This window comes from Colletotrichum jinshuiense, chromosome 8 (assembly GCF_051148585.1).
Source record: "Colletotrichum jinshuiense chromosome 8, complete sequence".
NCBI classification, from domain to species: Eukaryota; Fungi; Ascomycota; class Sordariomycetes; order Glomerellales; family Glomerellaceae; genus Colletotrichum; species Colletotrichum jinshuiense.
The window spans coordinates 4,087,936-4,111,063 of record NC_139315.1 but is presented as its reverse complement, the minus strand read 5'-3'; the positions used below and the strand labels follow the sequence as shown (position 1 = coordinate 4,111,063).

At 52.3% G+C, this 23,128-nt stretch overlaps 5 protein-coding genes across 5 annotated transcripts; 2 read left to right on the top strand and 3 right to left on the bottom strand.

The window, feature by feature from the left end:
• Positions 1 to 1,655: 1,655 nt before the first annotated feature.
• Positions 1,656 to 3,391, bottom strand: EsH8_VIII_001088 (cytochrome P450; the record flags this gene model as incomplete). Its single annotated transcript, XM_083270130.1, has 3 exons — positions 1,656 to 2,092; positions 2,156 to 2,513; positions 2,579 to 3,391. The coding sequence occupies 3 exons, from the start codon at positions 3,389 to 3,391 to the stop codon at positions 1,656 to 1,658; spliced, it is 1,608 nt and encodes a 535-aa protein (XP_083129898.1).
• Positions 3,392 to 4,464: 1,073 nt separating this feature from the next.
• EsH8_VIII_001087 (uncharacterized protein) lies at positions 4,465 to 5,567 on the top strand (the record flags this gene model as incomplete). The annotated part of the gene is made up of 2 exons (XM_083270129.1): positions 4,465 to 4,665; positions 4,749 to 5,567. 2 exons carry the CDS (start codon positions 4,465 to 4,467, stop codon positions 5,565 to 5,567), a joined length of 1,020 nt encoding a protein of 339 aa, XP_083129897.1.
• Positions 5,568 to 10,129: 4,562 nt separating this feature from the next.
• Positions 10,130 to 11,955, bottom strand: EsH8_VIII_001086 (uncharacterized protein; the record flags this gene model as incomplete). Its single annotated transcript, XM_083270128.1, has 2 exons — positions 10,130 to 11,405; positions 11,507 to 11,955. The coding sequence occupies 2 exons, from the start codon at positions 11,953 to 11,955 to the stop codon at positions 10,130 to 10,132; spliced, it is 1,725 nt and encodes a 574-aa protein (XP_083129896.1).
• Positions 11,956 to 12,945: 990 nt separating this feature from the next.
• EsH8_VIII_001085 (alpha/beta hydrolase) lies at positions 12,946 to 13,905 on the bottom strand (the record flags this gene model as incomplete). The annotated part of the gene is made up of 2 exons (XM_083270127.1): positions 12,946 to 13,731; positions 13,798 to 13,905. 2 exons carry the CDS (start codon positions 13,903 to 13,905, stop codon positions 12,946 to 12,948), a joined length of 894 nt encoding a protein of 297 aa, XP_083129895.1.
• A 1,006-nt stretch (positions 13,906 to 14,911) lies between these two features.
• Positions 14,912 to 22,202, top strand: EsH8_VIII_001084 (type I polyketide synthase; the record flags this gene model as incomplete). The annotated part of the gene is made up of 8 exons (XM_083270126.1): positions 14,912 to 15,125; positions 15,226 to 15,343; positions 15,407 to 20,237; positions 20,302 to 20,639; positions 20,706 to 20,877; positions 20,932 to 21,240; positions 21,303 to 21,918; positions 21,979 to 22,202. 8 exons carry the CDS (start codon positions 14,912 to 14,914, stop codon positions 22,200 to 22,202), a joined length of 6,822 nt encoding a protein of 2,273 aa, XP_083129894.1.
• Positions 22,203 to 23,128: the final 926 nt, after the last annotated feature.

Here is a 23,128-nt window from a genome sequence, read left to right as displayed (position 1 = left end):
ATTCCTACTGTTCTACCATCTAGGATTTATTAGTCCTTTAAAAATATAAAAATAGTTTAGGCTGTCTTAAGCTGCTGGGTCCCTACTCTTATAAGTAGAAGTTGCAGGCTCTATTTACCCTCATCTAGCTATAGGGGGTCTAGCTGGTTGATTGCTATCATTATTACCTACACTGCTATTGCTACTAGCTTCTTCCTATGTTATCTGCAGTATAGCCCTTTTCCTATTGTAACAGTCACAGGATGCACTGTTGTAACGTGCTTAAGCTATCTAGCTAGTTTTACTACTTTTCTTATACTGCCTGTTAATACGGTCTACCTTCTGTTAATACGGTCTACCTTTCCTATTCTGCTGCATCCAGCTGGGCTTTAAGTGACAGAATGTCAGGCATACTGAAGTGGAATGGTATGGATGGATAGATGTAAACTTCACAACACACCCACTACTACCCAAAGTATGTTATGCTTATAGTGGTAATGAAGTGAAGTGAATCATGTTGGCTGCACTTATTCTACTCTACCTGCTGTAAGACTATCTACGGTAGCCTCTATACTATATTGTCTGACTGGATGGTTAGTTAGTTAGGTTTCTTGTTAAATTAACCACTAGTTCTATATGCGGTCTACAGCTTGATATCACTTAGGTTGCTTATTCAGAATCATTGTTAGTATTATAGGATGCCTATACGAGTTATAATTCAAGCGTAAACAAAAGGTCAAAACTGGCACTGTATTCTAGTTTGTGTCTGTGTGTGTGTGTATTGAAGAGAAAAGTAGAAAGGTTGGCAGCAGCAGCAGTCGTGTAGATATCGGTGTTGGGGGCCCTGGAGGTCGGATCTCCGGGTTCCGCTGCCTCGGCCGTTGCCGCGGCCGGCTGCTGCTGCTGGTCAGGTCCTTTTATACTGGCTGAGTAATCCATAAGGTATAAAAAGGTATATATAAGAGGCTTAGGAAGTCCTAGGTCACTCAGCTAGAATACAGGCAGGCAGTTAGGCCGCGGGAAGTGGTAGCAGTAAGGCCTCTAGATTCTACCACTTAGCTGCTAACGGCGATATCTTTCCTTTCTTTTCTTTTTTACACACAACACAATATGGTACCAGTTTTGCTTCTTGATTTGCATTGATTTATCAACTAGATAGGTCTTCTATAATACTAATAGGAGGCTAGTAGAGAGTATTTCATTAATGAGTTTACTATTGGAATCACAAGATACCTATACAGGTGGTGTAAACTAACGTAATTAAAGCAATGTATTAAAATGGTTCTATATTCTATATGTGTGTATCTAGAAGAGAAAATGGGTAGGTTGGTAGCAGTAGCAGTGGTGAAGATATTGCTAGTGGCAGCCTGGAGGTTGGATCCCTAGGTTCCGCTGCCGGATGCTACTGCTAGTCACTTGCCTGTGTTCGGGCTGAGTAATCCACCATTTTCAAGCCGAATTTAAATCCACCTCAACTAGTCTTAGTTAAGCTACTACCGGTAACATCTTTCTAGTATATATTTATAGAGACGTATACTTAACCAATCAACCTAGCCAGTCTAGTGTGCTTCCCTTGATTAACTAAAAGTTACTCCTTACTAAGAGTATACTGGAACCCTGAAAGCCCGCCGCCACCAATCTATTGTCAACCACCCACCTCAGCCACCTGTCCCCCTCTAGCTATCCACTAACACCCTTATCCCCTTAGTCCCAGGCCACGGCGACAAAATCGTATTCTCCGCATAGAAAGCCACATCACGAACCGTTGTGTCAAATAGCCGCAGCTTATGTCTTCGAATTAAGGTAGCAAATCCGATATAGAGCTCTGAATAGGCTAGGTTCAAGCCCAGGCACATGCGAGTGCCCCGTCCGAAGATGGTCAGGTAGTGGGTGAGCGGGTGGATGCCGTCGGGTCCGCGAGGATCGTCTAGCCAGCGCTCCGGCCGGAAGGTGGTGGGTTCTACGAATACTCGCTCGTTCATCAGCATGTGGTATTGATCCATGCTGACAGCGATGTTAGCCGGGATGATAGTGCCATTATAGATCCAAGGGTTGGTTGAGTTGCGGTTGATGCGGACCAGGCGTTCGATGACACCCATTCCCATTCTTAGGGCTGGGAACAGATTAGTATCATGTCATTCAAGTAGAAGATGGTGAGCGGGGTGGGGGATAATACTCTCTTTGACGACTGCAGTGAGGTAAGGTAGTGTCTCTAAGGTTGCCCACGGGGGAATCTGGGCCGCGTTGGGAATGGCGGTGATCAGCTCAGTGCGCAGTTTGGCATAGATCTTGGGATCGTGCAGAATGTAAAAACTGCCCAGTGCGAGGGTCCAGGCGGTGGTCTCGAGGCCTGCACCAATAAGGGATTCGGCTTCGTGCTGCATGCGCTTGTGGGAGAGTTCCTCACGGGGCAAATTGGAAGCCAGCATCTCGTGGAAGACAGTGGCGTGACCGGTTTGTCCTAACCGGGGCTTGTCGGCCCCGCCAGTTGCTTGATGGCTAGCACGGATAGTGGCGGTTTGCCTGGACATTTCCTGTTTGATCGAAGTTAGAACTTGGCAATCAGAACGAACAGAAGTGAGACTATCGTGCGACTTGCCTCCCGATACGCGATGATGGGTTTAAACGGAGGGAACAACCGCTTCGACAGCCAGTAGGGTAGACTGTCGGTTACCGCGCCCAGGATGGGCAGATAGCGAGTAACATGCGACCAATTAGTGACTCGAGTGATGGCCCCCGTAAACGGAGCGCGGAAATCTGGGCATAAATGCAGGTCCAGCGGCGAGCCAAACACTAGGTCCATGATGTTGTCGGCGGCAAAGCAGCGCCAAACGTCGTGCAGGTTGAGCACACGCTCAGTGCCGACGTATTCGGTAGTCAGCCGACGCGAAATGGTGTTCATCAGCGCCTGGATATCGGCCGTCTGCTCGCGCACCTTGGACTTGGCAAAAAACGGGCTGATAGCTGCGCGGCGCATCTTGTGTACCTCATGGCGGGCCGTACTAAAGGTGGCTCCCGGAATCCCGAAGCGGTTCTCCAGCCGCTGCAGCTTGTCGTAGGGCTTGCTGGTCGGGTACAACGTATCGTAGAAGTCCGGGTCATCGATGTGGAGTTCATCCGGGTTGATGCGTACGATCGGCCCATACTCATCATGCATACGCTTGATCGCGAAGGGGAATTGTCCACCACCTTTAGGGATCAGGTCGAAGTATGCCTCGTACAGTCCCGTCAGCGCGGCCAGTTTGGGACCAGGAAATTTGGCGATTGGGCTAAAGTAGAGACGGTAGATCCCTACCCCGATGATATAGCCGAGGAGGACGAGGGCAGTAGTGACAATCGTGAAGATGAAATTTGACCCAGGCTCGAGCAAGTCGAGCCGTGGCCCATGAGTCGAGTGGTTAACGAACTCCATCAATATTGTGTTTCTTTTCTTAGAAGAAGGATGAAGCCGAAAAAGTCTGGAATATCGATGATTAAGATCTTTCAATCTATCTCGTACTTATCTAGTACCTATGTAATGATTGTTAGTCGCTGCCCAGGAGCCTCGCGGTTCAATGCAGGAAGTCGATGATGGACCATATTACAGACCTTGCCCTGTGCTCTATCAGGCCATTCCAACATACCATGTATGGTGGGATATCCTATCCCCCACGATCCCTGAAGGGCTGTTCGACGACATGTAATCGTGCAGGACTGACACACATACCCACTCTGTATTCCACGCCCCCAACCAACCGGTCAGCTCATACCCGAATTTGGTTAGGCTGAGATAGAACGAGGCGTTCAATTGTCGCACAAAGCTAAGTATCTCCTGTGCATCGGTCCTGTTTTCTTCAATAAATTTACGCTGCGGGACCAAGCAGAGTACATGTGTGTAACTTACTTACTCTGCTCGTTCGAACCTGTGACACCAGAGAAGAGAAGAGGGGGCAGGTAGCACTGGTCGCCCACCTGACCAAGTTTCTAGATTGTTACCATTCAAAGCGTTGTTCAAAGTAAACCGCGACATTAACGAAATTTTTATCCAGTTTCATTCACGACAGGTAGTATATTTCAGTTGTTTTTTTTATGCTCGAAATATACCACATGTAAGTTTCTTGTAGCCGCAGCGATCTTGAGCAACCTGTCGGGTAAGATTATGCCCTCCCACGTCTCAACTTACATATGCATAACGCCACGCTGAAATCCAGCTGCAAAGTGCTTACCATGCAGCGGGCGGAATCTGAGTCTTGCATATCACCACCCCCCACCCCCCCCCCCCCAATTTCTCCCTTGTTTTCGTTTGCTTAGAAATCCTCCAGATACCGGTAATCTACAATTCCACCACGGCTTGGAGCTTGACACCTACCTAAGTACCTAGGGCCTGCCCTGTCCTCAACAGTGGATCAATCATCTTACTCTGCCTACTCAGCTTCACCTGCCTGCGACACCGGACGTTCTCTCCTCTCCCCAACAGCATCTCCAGATCACCCAGAGAGAGCCACAATGTCGCCATTTTCCAGCCTGCGTGCAACCCTCACGCAAATCTACCCACCTAAGCCTACGTTCACCGAGGTAGGGGTGCCCGCCAGTTCGCAACACGGCCGGGTGTTTATCGTGACGGGTGGGAATGCGGGAATCGGCCTGGAGTTGACCAAGATTCTCTACGCGGCGGGGGCCACTGTCTATATCGCCTCCCGTTCTAAGGTAAGCTCGGAATTAACAAATTTCTGTGGGAGGGGAAATTCGGAAAGATTAATCCGCTGATTCGGTCGGCTGCCCCTATATAGGACAAAGTGGAAGCCGCAATTCAAGATATCACCACGAAATCCGCCAACACCGCAACGAGTGGGCAACTCAAGTTCCTGCATTTAGACCTGAACGACCTCAAAATCGTCAAAGCCGCCGCTGAAACCTTTGCCCAGCAGGAGTCCCGGCTGGATGTACTGTGGAATAACGCCGGCACAGGCGCCAATGGCGTAACCATCGGCCAGCGTACCGCGCAAGACTTTGAACCGATGATCGGCTTCCATTGTATTGCGACGCTGCTCTTTACGCAGCTGCTTGTCCCGCAGTTGCGCGCCGCCGCGGCCGCCTCCCCCGAAGGGCAAACACGCGTTGTCTGGACGTCCAGCGGGCTGGCAGAGGCCGGGTCACCGCCAAACGGGATCGACTTCAATGTGCTGGACAAAGGGACGAATAAGCCAATGCAGAACTACGGGGCGTCCAAGGCGGGAACCTGGTTTCTGAGCCGGGAGTTCGCGCGACGCTACAAAAACGACGGGATCGTGAGTGTATGTTTGAATCCCGGCTACTTGAAGACAGCCTCCTTCGATGGTACCCCGGCGCTGGTGATGATGATCATGAACACTGTGATGCTGTCGGAGCCGGTCTATGGAGCGTACACTGAGCTGTTTGCTGGTCTATCTCCCGAGGTAACGCTGGAGAAAAGCGGGTCCTATATTATCCCCTGGGGTCGGATCCGCGCCAATGAGGCTACGCCGCGACAAGATCTGATCAAGGCGGGAGATTCCACGGAGGAAGGGGGATTGGGCTATGGAGAGAAGCTTTGGACATGGTGCGAGGAGAAATGGGCACCCTATGTTTAGGGAATTATGTCAGCCGACGGGAAGTTAGAGTGTTGGGTTGGTTTAGCTGGAGGGATTATGGAGAGGAGGAGGCTTATTTTCCATAACATGTCGGGACACCAAATTTGTTCTGCGTGAGCACGTGATAAGCGCACGCGATGTTGTAGGATTTGATGCAATTAGCGGCGTGGCATGAGATAAAACGAAGAAGTTTCTTTATCTGTTTAAACACGGCATCCCTTCAAGATCCTTTTGGGACATCACGTGCGGAGACTAGATGGGAGGCCAGGTAGGCCGATAGACTGCAGTAGTGAGATATCCCTTGATAACTTAGCATAGTGGTACGCTGCGTCTGACATGCATGCATAGTAAATATGCCCCATAGACACTCAGCCTTAAGAGATTAGAAGGCTCGAACCCTGCACCCTCGAAGGTGACCATGTGTGAAGGGCTCTTGGCATACTGGTAGTGTCACAGGCCATTGTGAGCTTGAGCTACATAGTCTTCAACTAGGTACTGACACATGATTACGGTATACCTGCACCCACAGGGTGTCCCATTCAGTGGTAATGAGCTCCATTTTTGCCAAGGGCGGGTTGAACCAATTAAACCCATTGACTGCAGATAAAACACCCCGGAGAATAACAGTTTAGGATATTAAAGTGGGTACTTCAGCCCTTGGCAGAATGAGGTCCATTGGCAATCAATGGGATGTTTGCTTTGATGACAGTGACCTCCACCATCAAGGGCAGGCCAACCATAAACAAATATACCGGTACTTAATCAAACATACGTTTGCTTGCCTTTGCCCGCAACTCGTTTTTCGTTTAGATCCACTATTATACGCCCTGTCTCACTATTGTGTATCGTTTGCTTCACTGTTTGCTCTACTATTCGTTTGCGCCGTTCACGTTGTCTCACTTCGCCGCTGTGGATCCACCTGGCATCCTACTATAGTCCATTTTCTGTGTTTGATTCGGAACGACTGCCAGAAGGACTGTATCACAGGAGGGATCGTAGGGATTAGAAGGTTTGAGTCCTTGGCGGTGTGTTTCTTTTGGCGTTGTCTCAAGACGCCCCCGCGGCATTCGCCCGGCATCCTGCTGCAGTCCCCTTCCTCTATCGGAACCGGAACGGCTGCCAGGAGGACTGTGGCAAGGAAGGGAATGATAGATTGGGAAATTCCGAGTTCTTGGTGGTGGGTCTCTTCTGATGAAGTAGCGAATTTTATGGCGGCTGACGGAAAGTAAATAATGTACTTCGCGATACTTGGGAGTGCTATCTGGGATGTAACCACTCATTCTCAATTCAGAGTAGGGTATTGACAAATTACGGCCGCAGCGAGGTCACAGGGTGCTGAGAGGCTGAACTCAGCTGGTATGCGCTAGGTATTCAGCTAGATGTAGGCTAATTAGTTTACATTTAAGGGCAATATCCATCATTAGGGCCGTTCCGATCCTGATAGGTGAACGGGACTGTATATCAGTAGCTGACAGTGACTGACTGCAGCAATGAATCAAAAAATCCGTCAGTTAAGGCAAACATGCCTGCGCTGCTGTCATCACTGCGTATAATGACCATACGGGCTGCGCTTCAAGACTTACGCCATTTATCTAGCCGTGCGGTGATAGGGACTGCCATGCGAATAGCGCGGCAGCGCCGTGAGACAAAGCGAAGGATTAACGAGGCAGGGCAAGGAGGTGATAAAACAAGAACGAAACAAACCACATGAGGATGAGAGACCAACAATGTAGCGCAAACAGTGATAGCAAAGTAGTAAGGTTAATGGCATGTAAAGAATGGAACGAAGAGAACAATAGGGAAACTGAAAGGCAAACAAGATACAAGGATAGAAAGTATATTCAAGTATGTCAACTCGCAGGATTATACCTAATATGCCCCTTCGACACATGTGCCATAACTTGTCGGCGTTGAAGACCAATTGACCATGTAGTGCCTTGTGACGAGGAGAGAACATGTATACAGGTTTCAACTGTAGATTGGCTATAACATTGATATCTATAGTTACTACTTTATTCCCAAGCTGATCGTAGCTATAGTAGCCCCTACTTCATAAACAGGAAGTTCTGATTTTAGGCTAGTGCCCCCTGCAGGCTATTGTCAGTGCCGTCCTCCGAACTGGACCCCCACACTAACTCAATCGGCTTTCTCACGTCAGGACAAGATCGCCCGCAGGTTGTTTGTTGCAACATAGCCCATTCTGTCAGAGTTGCTAGGCAAGGATCATTGCAGAAGTGGACAATAGGTAAATTGCAGGACAAAGACTGATTGTTGGTTCCCTAGAAACGAATCGTTCGGAACTCCCTCCTCCAGAGGGAGCTTACACCGCCTTTCTATGACATGCACCACCACCAACAGTTGTGAACAGCTGTGTGACAGTGGCTTGAAGCAGCATTTTGCCAAGGTCTCGCCAGGGCCCTTTACAACATTCCTTCGAACTCCATAAGGTTTGTGCCACTGGCCAGTGGTATACAGAACAAAAGATCATCACCCCGAAGAATGAATCGTGAACTGCATTTCCCTTACAATGCAGTTCCACGACGTTCCTGTCCGCCAGTATTTTCCTTTATGGTCGAAGAAGTCTTAATCACACGATGCAAGTCAGTCTGGCCTCCCCCACGGCCATCAGCGAACGTCGTCGGCTGCAAAACCGCAATGCGCAGCGCAGATTCCGCCGTACGTCTATACGTCCGCTCCTCCCTTCCTCATCTGATCATCCGTCCCAGTGGCACTAATGCGGGAATTGTGGTTTCCTCCCTGTAGAACGACGCGAGCAGCAGCATCATCAGCAGCAGCAACAACAGCAGAATACAACCAGGGCAATTAATAGTGGCCAGTTTCCGACTGCAGAATCCGCCTCCTTCCAGCTTGAGCTGCACAGCGAGACCCCATCTTATTTTACGGTGATCAAATCCCACGAGAACGGCTTCTGCTGCGACTTGAATCTGGACCAGTTTCTCCCAAATGGTGCGACGACGACGACAACAACAACAACAACAACAGAAGGAATAGGTGTGGGGGAGATCCCCTCCCCGTTCTATCAGTTTTCTCCAGCATCACCATCCTCTTGTTCGTTAACTTCCAACTCCACCCCCCCGCAGAGTTCGTTCGAATATTTCCAGATTGACTCCCCACCACCTCCAATAGAAAACACCAATAATAACAACCACAATATCATCTCCCACGAACCGGGACATATGTCGCCATCAGCCTCAACCACAACACCCATGGGCTCTCCTCCCCTTCACCCCCGCCGCTGTTTTCTGCCCACTCCTCCCGCTCATCCTCATCACCATCTACCTCCCTCCAGTGCCCCCGTCAATCCCCCCTCCGCTTACGAGTATCTCGGTGTCCTACACATCGCCGCCCAAAAAGGCCACGAGCGGATCATCGAAATGCTTCTTCGCCAACACGGCATGGACTGCAACGCTCCGGATAGCGAGGGCCGGACCCCGCTCATGCACGCCGTGGTCGCCGGCCACGCGGCGGTGGTGCGCACACTCCTGACCGCCGGCTCCCGCTGCGATGCAGTGGACCATAAGCGGCGCTCGGTGCTGCACCTAGCCGTGCTGTATCGACGGGAGCAGGTGTTGCGGCTGTTGCTGGTGGAGATGGGCGGCGGGGCCGCCGATGCTCACGGTCCACCCCACCCAGCGGAGGTCGGGTTGCGGTTTCTGCTAGATGCGTACGATGCGGACGGGAATACACCGTTGCATTTGGCCGTTGCGGAGGGTTTTGAGGTGGGGGTGGCGATGCTGTTGCGGAGCGGGACCGATTTAGAGGTTCAGGCAAGAAGATGCTGAACGATTATGGATCGATCAACGTGTTGTAGATTTAGAGGTTAGAGATGGAGGGACGGGGAAAATAGAAAGTAGGGGAGAAGGGTGAGAGCTAGATAAGATGTGTTTGGAGTAACTGGCCCAGGGAGGGGGTATTATAGAACTACAGTAAAGGTGATTTGTATGAGGATTGACAAGCAGTGGATTGCAGATTTATTTGCAATGGATGCGGTGTGTGAATAGAAGCACTACCATGTTATCATTGTCATCATTACTTTTGCCTTTGTCTTTGTCTAAGTGTAGAATACATTAATCATATACGGATAAAGATTAGTTGCCAAACACAAATAACACATTAGATAGCAAACGGCTCCTGCAGCCCGGGGGAAAACATTACACTTCGCATAAATTAACTCAACCTCGCCTAATACTGACACACAAGCGCCGACAGAACTTTGGGCCCGAGTATACCATCTTTAATAGGAAGGTGGGATCCACTGAATAAACGCGAAGGTAGGCATGATTTAAATTTGAATTCCTATGAGACTACACTACAAATCGTAACTTCCACAACAAAGGTACACAAGTTGATAGGAACTCGAAAAAAGGTCAAAAGAAAGCAAACCCGTGATCCTACTCCATCCAAGTGAACAACAGAATTGAATCATTGACTCTATGAAAACCTAGTCCATCCAACACAATACAGCCTATATGTGCACACAGAAGTATGGATCCCGCGGTGCTAGTCTCATTCACATGCCTCCATGTCCATCACAACCCCAATCAAGTCCGACACAACCTCCCTTCCCCATCCGGTGCCCACGTCTCACTACCAACGGACGACACCGCATAGAACAAATCGTTGGGATCATAGCGGTTCTTGATCCCCACCAACCGAGGGTAATTCCTCCCGTAGAACTGGCGCTGCCAGTCCCGCTGGGCAAAGTTGGCTTCGTTGAGATACGCTCCCGAATTCGGCGTGACGGCCTCAATGGCCGGGAGTACGCGGTTGATTAGCTCGGCCTGCCAGCCTGGAACGGGATCCCACGACTGGCCCCAACCCCAGGCGGTCCCGACGAGGCAGTTCAAGGAGGTATCGCGCCAGGCGGGCAGGACGGCATTATTGGCGACGGGGGGGACGGTGTGTGCGGTGGTGATGTTGATGCCGGTACAGGCAAGGTAGAAAGTGCCACCAGCCGTCATGCTGCGCATGGCGGCAATGACGCCGGTGAGGTTGGCATTAAGGTTGGCGCGGGTGATGAGCCGGCCGCCTTGGGCGGCGACAAGGGAGGCACCCTCGAGAATGGGCCACACATCGGTGGCAAGGACGTCGTAGATGTTGCTAGCGCCAGAGGTCCTGAGGCCGAGTGACTGGGCGCTGAGGCCGTGCTGCTGAGACAAAGCTGCCAGCATCGGCTGCATCAGGGTATTTAGCTCCGTTTGGTTGTGTCTGGGCGATATGATGGCGAGTACTACAAAGGCAGTGCTGGTAACGGCGTACGTCGTGTAGACACCCTGGTCGAGCAGGGGAGGAATCTGCGCGTGGAAGGTTGACACGGCGTTCCAGTAGGCGTCTTCGCTGCCGTTAGTCGACGCGATGCTGAAGGAATAGGAGGCTGCGCCGACGGGGGCATCCGGGAAGACACGAGTCGTCATCGACACGACGACCCCGTACGTGCCAGGGCCGCCGCCGCTGAGTGCCCAGTACAGGTCCTTGTTCTCCTGCGGTGTCGCAATGAGGTGCTCGCCCGTCGCGGTAATGACTTCCCACTCCAACACGTTGTCTGCCCCCAGCCCGTATACACCCGATAGGGACGAGTGCCCTCCACCCTGCGTGTAGCCACCCACGACGCCGACTGTCGGGCATGAGCCCACGACCAGGCGGTAGCCGCCATTCTGGTGCGCAAAGGTGGCTGCTTCGCCGCCCTGCACGCCGGCACCGAGCTTGACGGCTGGTCCCTTGTAATACCTGCTCTTATAGGCAGGGATAAATGTCTTGTCCTTCAGGTTGTGCGTCCATAGGGAAAGAGCACCCTTGCCAGTACCTTTGCCATTCTGACTATTGTTTCATTTATGCACGGTCAGCTCAGTATCGCACAAACACACACATTTTACGAGCCAGGTAACTAGTAAAGAAGGAACTAGAGGAGGGGGACGCACTCATGACCGGTGTTCTTGATAACAAGCCGCACGTTATTCTTCTGCGCAAATGTCAGCCCGGCGATGATGTCGCGACGCCCCGTCACGTTGATCGAGTAGCTGGCATAATTGCCGAGTTCGCAGGCAGAGGACCGGTCTGTAAACGGAACGCAAGACTGGTTTTGGAACCAGGGTGAGAGGAACTCGGCAGGATGCGGAATTTGCAGGCCGGGTTGTCCCCACTGCTGCCGCAGGGAGGTACAGATGTCATCGGAGTAGGTGGGATCGTGACACGAGTGGGCGAGAGGGTTCGTGGCCAGAAGACGCCCCCCCACCGTCACATTCAGACGTTGCCAGAGAGAGGGGCTGGGCCAACCACGATCCCCGGAGATATAGCGACATGCAGCCGGTCGCGGGGGTCTGCCTGCAAGAGCGGTGGATGTAACAAGGAGGAGGAGGACGATCTTCATTCTTGCTGTTTGTCTTCATGGGCCAAGCCAAGCCAAGCGAATCAGATTCATCAGATAACTGATTGTCAAGGTAATGGTCGAGAACCTTATTAGAGTTGCGTCAAGTACTTTATACTACGTTGTCCGGAGCTTTGCGACAACTCAGCCTTCTCGTCTATTTACGGGACCTGAACTCGGATTGATCCCTTGGAAGGTATTCTTCACACCGGAACAAGAATAGCAATTCATAGGATTCATGGATGGATGGCAAAAGGAGAAGGAAGGCCGAGGCCTAAGACGAGAACAGCCTCTTAGCGAGCCACCCGGACCCTGATTCTTGCAAGAGGCTCGATTCGTTATCATGGGCCGCTACTATGAGCCACAGCCTGATTACGTGCAGGTAAGCATGTAACTAAGCATGCCTTAGTGGGCGCACACATGTCATGGATGATTCGAGAGCGCACAAGTTAAAGACAACTGGTGCTTGCTGAACGATGGTGAGAGGGTTGGACGGCTGAGGTCTAAGACAAGAGCAGCCTTTCAACGAACCACCCACCCGGATAGATACTGATTCCGACGAGATTCTCAGATTTTCATCATGGGACATAGCCATGATAGAAACCTAACAACGAAAAAGCATTAGTAGCGAGACTTGGGCTTATTAGCACCTACTCCACTTTTAGGGCGTATTCAAAGATGTGCCTACCAACCCCTGGAAAGCCAAGTTCAGCTATAGCCAATCAACAAAGGCGCTAGTCGTCAGCTGAGAGCCATAGGGCTGCACGAATGGGGGTTTTGGCAGATCACTCCTGATTACATGCAGGTAAGCATGTGGCTAAAGTAAGCATACCGTTATTAGTGGGCGCATGCATGCCGTGGCGGGTTCAGGAACGCGCAAGGGGTCAAACATGAGATAAGCAACACATGCCCTTACACAGGAAGTCAATTTTCTACATCACAGCTAACGGCTAACAATTATCTAGGACAGGTCTGACACAGGAAGATAACCCTCTAGGCCCCTAAAATCTCACGCAGGAAGGCAACCTGAGCATCCAGCACCTTGGTGAAATCATCACCACTCAGCACATCCATGTGGCCCCTGTCCCGTACAATCAGGTGTCGCTTGGGCTCTTTCAACCGGTCGTAAATCTCTGTACGTTGGAGCTCCGCCGGTGAGACCACGTCATGCTCCGGCGTGACCACCAACACCGGAGTGGGTGAAACATAAGGAATCAGTCCCATGGGCTGGAAGGCAGCAATGTGGTAGTAGCTGCCTAGCGTGGTCTCCAGCTGAAAGGTTGGCTGCAGCTCCTTCGCCCCAGCCATCATCTTGAATCCATCGACGTCGAAGCCCTTGCCAAAGCCCGCCGGATTCTCTCCCTCGGCAGTGAGCATCGGAATGTAGACAGGCTTGTTGCCCGCCGCGCGAGACTCGCGATCGCGCAGAGCTTTGGCCAACACGCGCGGCCACTTGTCAGCAGGGAACTCCCAGATTGTCAGCGGGCACATGGCCACGACGGCTTTTGCTCGTTTATCCAGGGCTGCCGCCACCAGCGCCAGCATGCCGCTGTATGAGAAGCCCCAGTAAGCGATGCGCGCCGGATCAACAAGCGGATGACCTTTGAGGAAGGTCAATGCATCATGATAGTCCTCGACGTTGCGTGAGGGGTGGATTTCGTTGCGCGGTGTCCCGTCACTCAGCCCAATGGACCGCGGGTCGTAGATAAGCACAGTGAAATCACAGCGCTGGAAATACTCGGCAATTTCTGCTACCATGGTCTCTTTGGTGAAGTTGAACTACGTGAAGTTAGACTTGTCATCCTCGCGGTTTAGTTTAGAGGCATCCCGAGAACAAGGACGTACCCCAGGAGTTGCGATGATAGCGGCTCCTTGCTTTGTCGCTGGATAAAGCCAACCCCGGAGGGTGAGGCCGTCGATGGTCTTGAACTCAACGTCTTCGCGGCCAGCCATGATGTGATGTTGGGTCTTTAGGGGGTTTAGGCTGTCTCTTCTGAAAGATTCTGTGGATAACGATCTTGCTAGACGTTTCCTGCTACTCACAGATGTCAGCCAGCTTTAAGTCCTTGATCTACGCAAGGGAACTCGACGACTTCCGCCGCCTGGGACACCCTACGCCCGTGCTTATCTGTCTTGGTAAGAACGCCCTTTGATTACCCTCCCTCACAGGGTAGACAACCAGCATATGATAAGAAATGATGCTGCTGTGGGCCCAGGGACGAAAATGGGCAACAGACTGGCACCACAGGCAGGTTGAGACGGCATCACCTGGGGCTGGCTAGGTCTCCATAGTTCCCTCCCAGCCTCACAATACAATCTCCCGTTTTCTATGGTGTATTCCCATCTTCTTGTTCCTCACTCAGCTTCTTATTTGCTTACACTACGTCTTCTGCTTACCTTGCATAAGCTCTGTATAATCATGCATAGGCGGCCTTTTGTGAACGGCAACATGCTGCGAAGTGTATTTGATAACGGAATGTTGAACAATGTGTATCGTAAAGCTTGACTGTTTCACCTCAGCTGGAGACAGTTTATGGCCCCAAATGGGCCTTTGAAAAGAAGATTTCCATCCAGCGTCAGGAATTGACCTAAATGAGAAGCCTACATCAGGCTGATCAGTGCTCGTTTGATCTCAAGCTGATCTTTCTTTGAAACGACCACATTCTACTCTATTTCTTCCCAGAACTTCAACATGAGTATCTCACCAGACACCAGATCAACACCCCCATGCTCGAGCGATGATGAAAACTCGTACGCTGTAGTCAATGACGGCGTACAGAGGAGCCACACACAGGTGCCAGTCGCCGTTGTCGGGATGGCCTGTCGTCTCCCTGGCCACAGCAACTCACCCACATTGCTATGGGACTTCTTGCAGCGAGGTGGCATCGCAAAAAATCAGCCCCCAGCTACGCGCTTCAGTCTATCCGGGCATCATGATGAGTATCGTCGGCCACGGACCATGAAGAGCCCTGGTGGCATGTTCATGGAGGACGTCGACCCAGAAGTCTTCGACGGACAGTTCTTCAACATCAGCCGTGTTGACTGCATTGCAATGGACCCGCAGCAACGGATTCTCCTCGAGGTCGCCTATGAGTGTTTAGAGAATGCAGGTATTCCGCTCGAGGCTATCAGTGGGAAACAAGTCGGATGCCTTGTCGGCACGAACATTGTTGGTATGTGACTTGCAAAGGGATATCTCACGTTGACTGCCGGGTTGACTGCCGGGTTAACTGCCGGTGGAAAGACATGGAACTGACACCTCGTGCCAAATAGACTATGCCTCCATGCAGAGCCGTGACCCAGAAAACCGTCCTGAGTCCGCAACCATAGGTGTGGCATGGTCCATTTTGAGTAATCGGATCAGCCACTTCCTAAACATTCATGGCCCTAGGTAAGACATGACCCTGCCAAGCCCTGCTAGGGAAAACTTGTGGGTGGCTAAACATGAAACCAGTATGACAGTTGACTCGGCATGTTCAGCCAGTCTCGTCGGCGTGGAGGTCGCCTGTCGGTACCTTGACACTCACCAGGCAGATGGCATGCTTGTGGCCGGCGCCAGCCTTTGGTTGACGCCCGAGCACAACGAAGAAATCGGCATGATGCGGATGACTCAATCCGCCACAGGCAAGTGCCACAGTTTCGATGCCAAGGCCGACGGGTATGCCAAGGCGGAAGGTATGAACGTCGTCTACCTGAAGCGGCTGGACGATGCACTACGCGATGGTGACCCGATTCGCGCCGTCATCCGAGGAACCGCCACCAACAGTGACGGTCGCACCCCCGGTATTGCCAGTCCTAGTGCCGAAGCCCAGTCGGCTGCCATAAGAGCTGCGTATTCCAACGCGGGCATCAAGAACTTCAACGATACGCAGTATCTGGAGTGCCACGGTACTGGTACACCAGCAGGAGACCCGATTGAAGTTAAGGGTGCCGCCTCGGTGTTCGCAGGCACCCGCGAGCCCGGTCAGGACCTGGTGATCGGGTCTATCAAGAGCAATATCGGCCACTCCGAGGCCGCAGCTGGATTGTCGGGTTTGATGAAGGTCGTTCTCGCCCTGGAGCATGGCATCATCCCCGGAAACCCCACCTTCATCGACCCCAACCCCAACATCGATTTCGCGGGCTCCCGTGTTCGTGCCACGCGCATGTCCATTAAGTGGCCGGAGACGTCCCTGGGCGTGCGTCGTGCCAGTGTGAACTCGTTCGGTTTTGGCGGCTCCAACGCGCACGCCATTCTGGAAAATGCCCCGTTCGCAAGCCATGTGTCTTCCTACAAGGAGATCACTTCTGATTTCTTCGGGGATGACGATGACGATGAAGAACTCGTTGTCGCTGAGGATGCCTCGCCAAAGGTCCTCGTCCTGTCGGCCAATGACCAAGGATCACTGAAGAACTACATCAGCGCGCTGTCAGGGCATTTGATCAACCCCATTGTCGCCGTGGACATTGATGACCTGGCCTACACTCTCTCCGAGCGCAGGACCCACCACTATTACCGTGCTTTCCTGACCAGCCAGGTCAGCAGCAGTATAGATCACGGAAAACTGCATTTTGGGCAGAAGACTGCCTCGAAACCTCGGGTTGGGTTTGTCTTTACCGGTCAGGGAGCGCAGTGGTCCCAGATGGGGTTGGGCCTCGTCAAAGCTTTCCCACAGGCAAGAGAGGTGGTTGAGGAATTGGACCAGGTCCTCCAGAAGCTTCCCGACCCACCCAGCTGGTCTCTGCTTGCCGAGCTGACGGAGGAGCGAAGCCCCGCGGCCTTAAGGCAGCCTGAGTTTTCACAGCCTCTTGTCACCGCATTGCAACTAGCCATCCTTGAGGTTGTGAAGGAATGGGGGATCTACCCCGAAGCCGTGGTAGGCCACTCATCCGGAGAAATCGCGGCCGCTGTCGCCGCCGGCCTAGTAACACCGGACGAAGCCATCAAGATCGCTTACTACCGTGGCCAGGCGACCAAGAAGTTTCCGCCAAAGGAGCCATTGGGGATGTTGGCCGTTGGCGTCAACGTTGAGACGGTTGAGAAATACCTGGACCCCCAGAGCAAGGTGCAGATTGCATGCTACAACAGTCCCAACAGTCTCACCATGTCTGGCAGTGCCGCGGCTCTGAAATCGCTCGAGGAACGCCTGAAGCAAGACGGTCACTTTGCCAGACTGCTGCTGGTCGATGCCGCGTACCACTCGGACTACATGGCGCCGATTGGAGAGGTGTATGAAAAGATGCTTCTTGACAACACCACCACGTCTTTGAACAGGCCCGTGGCCAGCATGTACAGTTCCGTCACTGGCCAGGTCTTGAAAAATGCGCCAGATGCCTCGTACTGGAAGAGCAACATGGTTTCCCCTGTGCGATTTACCAAGGCAGCCACAGAACTCCTGCAAGCTGAAGCCGACTTCCTGATTGAAATTGGTCCGAGCAATGCCCTTTCAGGTCCCATTTCCCAGATCAAAAAGACCCTGTCAGGCGCGCCTGCAGACGCGATGTACACCTCGGCTTTGAAGCGTGGACCAGACTCGATTCAATCCTTGTACAACGTTGCCGGCCAGCTTTTCCTGCTTGGCGGGACCGTGAACCTCAGGAAGGTCAACCGGACGCACGAGTCGAAGAAGCCTTCGGTCATTGTTGATCTGCCCAACTACGCGTGGAACCACACCCAGAGATATTGGCACGAGACCCAGGCCAGCCGAGATTGGCGTTTCAAGAAGTTCATCAACCACGATCTCTTGGGCTCGAAAATGAACGGCACAGCCTGGAAAGCTCCGATTTTCCAAAAGACCCTCCGACTAAGCGATATGCCCTGGCTGCGAGACCACATGATGGGTAACCAGGTTATCTTCCCTGGCGCCGGTTACTGTGCTATGGCAGTGGAAGCCATGTACCAAGTGGCCATGATTACCCGATGGGAGGAGAAAGAGCCTGCCCGATACCAGTTCCGTTTCCGAGACATCCGCTTCCTGCGCGCCTTGGTGCTCGAGGAGGACGACCCTGCCGCCTACACTTTAGCCCTGACTCCAGCGCGTGGAGGATCCATCCGCGACTGGTACGAGTTCCGTGTCTGTTCGACCAAGGATACAGTTTACACCGAACATTGCGCAGGTTTGATCTCGGTAGAGACCGACTACAAGGAAATGCCGGCCCCAAGTGGCTCCCTAAAACCCTTGCAGCTCGCCACGCCCGCCAGCATGATCTATAAGGCAGTGCGAGAGTCCGGCTATAACTATGGGCCTTGTTTCCAGAAACATTTGCTGTTTGAAGCCACCATGGGCAAGACCGAAAGCCGTTCGACAGTTGCAATGGATCCCCCGCCGTCCACGTACGGGCAGTCGTTCTATCCCATCCACCCCGCCAGCATTGATGCCTGCTTCTACATTGGTATACTGGCCATCTCCAAGGGTGATATTCCACTGGTGGGAGCTGTGCATGTGCCACAGATTCTCAGCAGTCTTGTGATCCCCATGCGCCGAGAGCAGCCTGCAGAAGCGATTGCCCTGGCCTCAGCGCGCTTCCTTGGCATCGGGCGAGAAGACCTTCACCGCAACTACGGATCCGACCTGTCTCTCTATGACCCCAGAGATGGGTCACTCATTTTTGAGATGAAGGGCCTGACCACGCGTGATATCGAGACCAGCGAGGAGGAGGGTGCCAAGCATCTCTTCACGCATCTGGCGTGGGAAGCCGATCTCTCCCTGTTAATGTCTGCACCGGAGCCCAAGCTCCGACAGTTCTTGCGAGAGACCGGCAAGACGACTCAGGACCTGATCAATCTCGTCGCTCATAAAAACCCCACTCTCAAAGTCCTAGAATTGAACCTGAGCCCGAAGGACACCTCGAGCCTGTGGGTCCAGGCAGAATTCAACCCTATCCGAGCCGCCGCATCTCAGTACAACTTTGCCGTGAGCGATCCCACGACACTGGTCAGTGCCCAGGGTCAACATTCAACATATGCCCCATCAGCACAGTTTGGTTTGCTCGATATCACCAGGACCGATGCCATCGTAGCAGACGTCAAGTTCGATCTCGTCATCGTCAAGGCTTCGGAACCCGTGGATGTGACGACTCGAGACCGAGTTTTAAGGAGCGTTTCCCAATCTGTGGACGCTGGGAGTATTGTCATAGGTGTTGGCCACGGGATTTCACTCAGTTCACTCGGAATTGCTCAGTCTCTTGATGATAATGTTTCCATTGTCAAGGTTCAACCTACTGAGAAGGCTCAGGAGGTGGCATTCCCAACGGTCAGCTTTATCAGCCTCACTGGCGCCGTACATGAAGCGTCTAGTAAGATTCTGGGACATATCGTTCAGAGTGGATGGAACATCCAGAAGCTTGCTGATACTTCTACCATCACTACCGGCCAAATTGTCCTTGTTCTCGACGAGCTGGTATCCCCCATCATGGTCCACCCAGATGCCAAACAATGGGATACTCTGAAGCTCCTCATTCAAAAGCAATGTAAGGTCCTCTGGGTTACTTCCGGTGCCCATCTCAAAGTTACCAGCCCCAACGCTGCGGCGATCAATGGATTCTTCCGCACCATCCGCGCCGAAGAGGGTGTCCGCCTCGTCAACCTGGATGTCGAGAACCCTACAGGGGATGCCACTGGCGCAGCCATTGTCTCCTGTCTTGATATTCTACGACAGCCAGAGCCCAAAGACCAGCTCGAGAGCGAGTTTGTTGAACGAGGTGGTGTTGTACAGGTCAGCCGATTGCTACCAGACTGGGAAATTACGAAGCTTCAAGGCCATCATCCCAGTGACCGCAAGACTGAGGTCCTGGACATTCATGCCAGCGAGACCATCATCAACATGGGCGCCGAACGCCTGGGTGATATGGATTCCATTCACTACCACGAGCTGACGGCAGAACCTCTCCCGCTCGAGGACGGTTATGTCGAAATCGAGGTGTACGCAGCTGGGCTAAACTACAAGGACGTGGTCGTTACTATGGGCATTGTGCCCGGTGATGAACGCGAATTGGGCGGGGAGGCAGCTGGCATCGTCACCAAGGTCTCTCCAAGTGTGACCTCTCTCCAGGTGGGACAGCGTGTGGTGGTCTTCACTCCTGCCACCATTTCCAACCGCGTCCGCACCCGACCTGGGCGAGTTCATACCCTCCCGGACTGGATGTCCTTTGAAGAAGCCGCGACTCTTTGCGGTGTCTACTTGACTTCTATCTACTCTTTGTTCGACATGGCCGATCTGAATGCCAATAAGACCGTGCTCATTCACTCCGCTGCGGGCGGTGTGGGTATTTCTTCGGTGCAGTTGGCTCAGTATGCCGGTGCTGAGGTAAGTAGAGCTACTCTTGTTATGTGCACTGCAGGGACACAGCTAACACTTTAACAAATGTTAGGTCTTTGTGACTGTTGGGTCTCCTGACAAGAGAGACTTCATCAAATCTACTTTTGGCTTGGGTGATGACCACATCTTCAACTCCCGCAATACTTCCTTTGGTGACCAGATCCTTGCTGCTACCAGGGGCCGAGGGGTTGATATCATTCTCAACTCCTTGACCGGTGATATGCTGGATGAATCGTTCCGCATCCTGGCTGATGGAGGTATCATGGTTGAGATTGGCAAGAAGGATATTCTGGACCGTAACAGCCTTGCCATGGAGCCGTTCGACCGCAACATCTCCTTGAGGGCTGTCGACATGTCTCACCAGAGAGCCCCGGACCATCTCATTTCTCGGTACGTGCCATTCCCAACTAAGCTTCCCGCCTGAGCGATGCTAATTACCTTTTCTTTATTGTAAAGTCTCATGACCAAACTCTTTGAATTGCTTGAGGGACGCCATGTCAAACCCATCAACCCCATCCACATCTTCTCGTTCACCGATGTTGCCAACGCGGTGCGTTATCTGCGTGCCGGCAAGCACATCGGCAAGGTTGTGATTTCGGATGGGGCCGAGCCGAAAATTTCAGTTCCTGTAAGTTCCATCCGAGGCTTTATTCGTGACGAGTCCACTCACTGTGCTGTAAAGGTGCGACGCGCCCCGAAGATTCTACACTTCCGTGACAATGCCACATACCTCATTGTGGGTGGCCTCCGCGGTCTGTGCGGAGCCCTGGCGATCTACCTCGCTAAGAGCGGTGCGAAGCACTTGGCCGTCATCTCCCGCAGCGGGCACACGGACGAAAAGTCGCGATCTATTGTCAAGCAGATAAGAGCGTTGGGATCGAACATTGACCTTTTGACTGCCGATGTGACCAGCAAGGGCGATGTTCAGCGAGCCTTTAACCAGACAACCTTCCCAATAGGAGGTATCATCCAGGGTGCAATGGTCCTCCGGGTAAGTCTTTTTGGGCGAGCATTCAAACAAGAAAACCGCTTCTAACTTCATAACTCGCATAGGATCGGCCATTCGACTCCATGACGCTGGAGGAGTACCACCAAGCCGTGGGCTGCAAGATCCAAGGCACCTGGAACCTTCATGAAGCGGCAGAGAAGCTCAACCTCGAGCTCGACTTCTTCACGATGCTTTCGAGCATCTCCGGTGTCATTGGGCAGCGTGGGCAGGCCAACTATGCCGCGGCTAACGTCTTCCTCGACTCATTCGCCAGCTACCGCCGCCAGCGCGGACAAGCCGCCTGCTCAATCAACCTGGGCGTCATCGAGGATGATGGCTTCATTGCTAACAACGAAGGATTCCAGGAGAAGCATTTCGACGACCGGACGTTTAAGGGCATCAACAACGGGCTCCTCCGTCAGATCCTCTACTTCTCTATCTTGCAGCAAGCGGGCCAGTTCCCGAACTCGCCGTCAGCCACCCAAATGGTGACGGGTATTGTCGCGCCGCAGCCAGCCGACTCTGCCCTCTTGCAAGACGCCCGGTTTGCGGCGCTGCGGACGGGCTCCGGTGCCAAGGCCGCCGGCGAGGGTGGCAACAGTGCCAACGCGGATGTGCAGGCCCTGCTGCTCTTACTCCGGTCCAAGTCTGCGGAGACGGCAGCGCAGGTAGCAGCGACAGGTAAACAGTCAAACTCTCATTTTTCCTTTTCGACTAGGTTGTACTGATCCTTTCTCGCAGTGGAGGTCGTGAACAAGTGCTTTGTCCGAATGCTGCGACTATCAGAGCCAATGGACCCAGCGCGACCCCTGTCGGTATACGGCATTGATTCCTTGGCGGCGGTGGAGGTGCGCAACTGGGTGCGCAATGAGCTGGGGGCATTAGTCACCACAGTCGACATCATGAACGCGTCCTCGCTGTTGTCATTCTGTGAAAAGATTGTTTCGAAGATTGTGGTGGGATGAACCGGCGGTATTTGATTTCATTCGGGGCTTAACCAGACGGGATCGACAGTCAAGGACGTCTGTCTATCCCATCGAGGACCACTTAGCGCCGAAGTGTGTGGAACTGCAAATGATGATAATGTATCGCCGATCTGGAGCTGGACTGTATTGCGGATGTTTACATGTTTTATAGCCGTGAATGGAGATTTTATGTTTCACATCTTTTACGGTTTACTATTCATCACCCCTTTTGCTGTAGAAGTGCCACGTCGCTGTCTTGGTGATGTATTAGACCTTGCTACTATGTCGTTTCGGGGCGCCTGAGCTATGTCTTTAAAGTCCCCCTATATGTATTTAATGACGCACAAAAGTCAGTAACGTTATGAGATGCGTTGGACGCTAAATGATTGGCAATTGTAAGACCCATTAGTGAAACTCTTAGAGCGAAGCGACAGCTGCTGCTGCTTACGCCAGGCTCTTGTGATGTCAAACGTCGTCTCCATCAACACCGTCAGTACTTTAATTCGATCAATCAATACAAAAAGGCAAAAGGATGGTTAAGAGAGCTAGGCTCAATCTCACCACCTTTAAGGTTTACTTTGGGGCAACCGACTAAGGACCCTTGGGATACGCACTGTGATCATCAGAACATGGGAATGCGGATGACACCTATTTCAACCTAGCGAGCCAACAACCCACAGATATATAGAAATGCAGTTATTTATTAGACATGTACTGCGTTTAGTCCATTGCCTCTACCTGTCATCTCCACGACCCGTAATTGAACACTTGTCTATAGAGGTTGCCAATCTCTACAGCACCTTCAAGTCTGGCAGCTAGGCTACAACCAACCACACTATCAGGCCATTCAATCACGTATCGCGAAGAGGCTTTGGTTAGAAGGAATAGAAGCAAGTGAGTATATATAGGCAAGAGCAATAGATAGA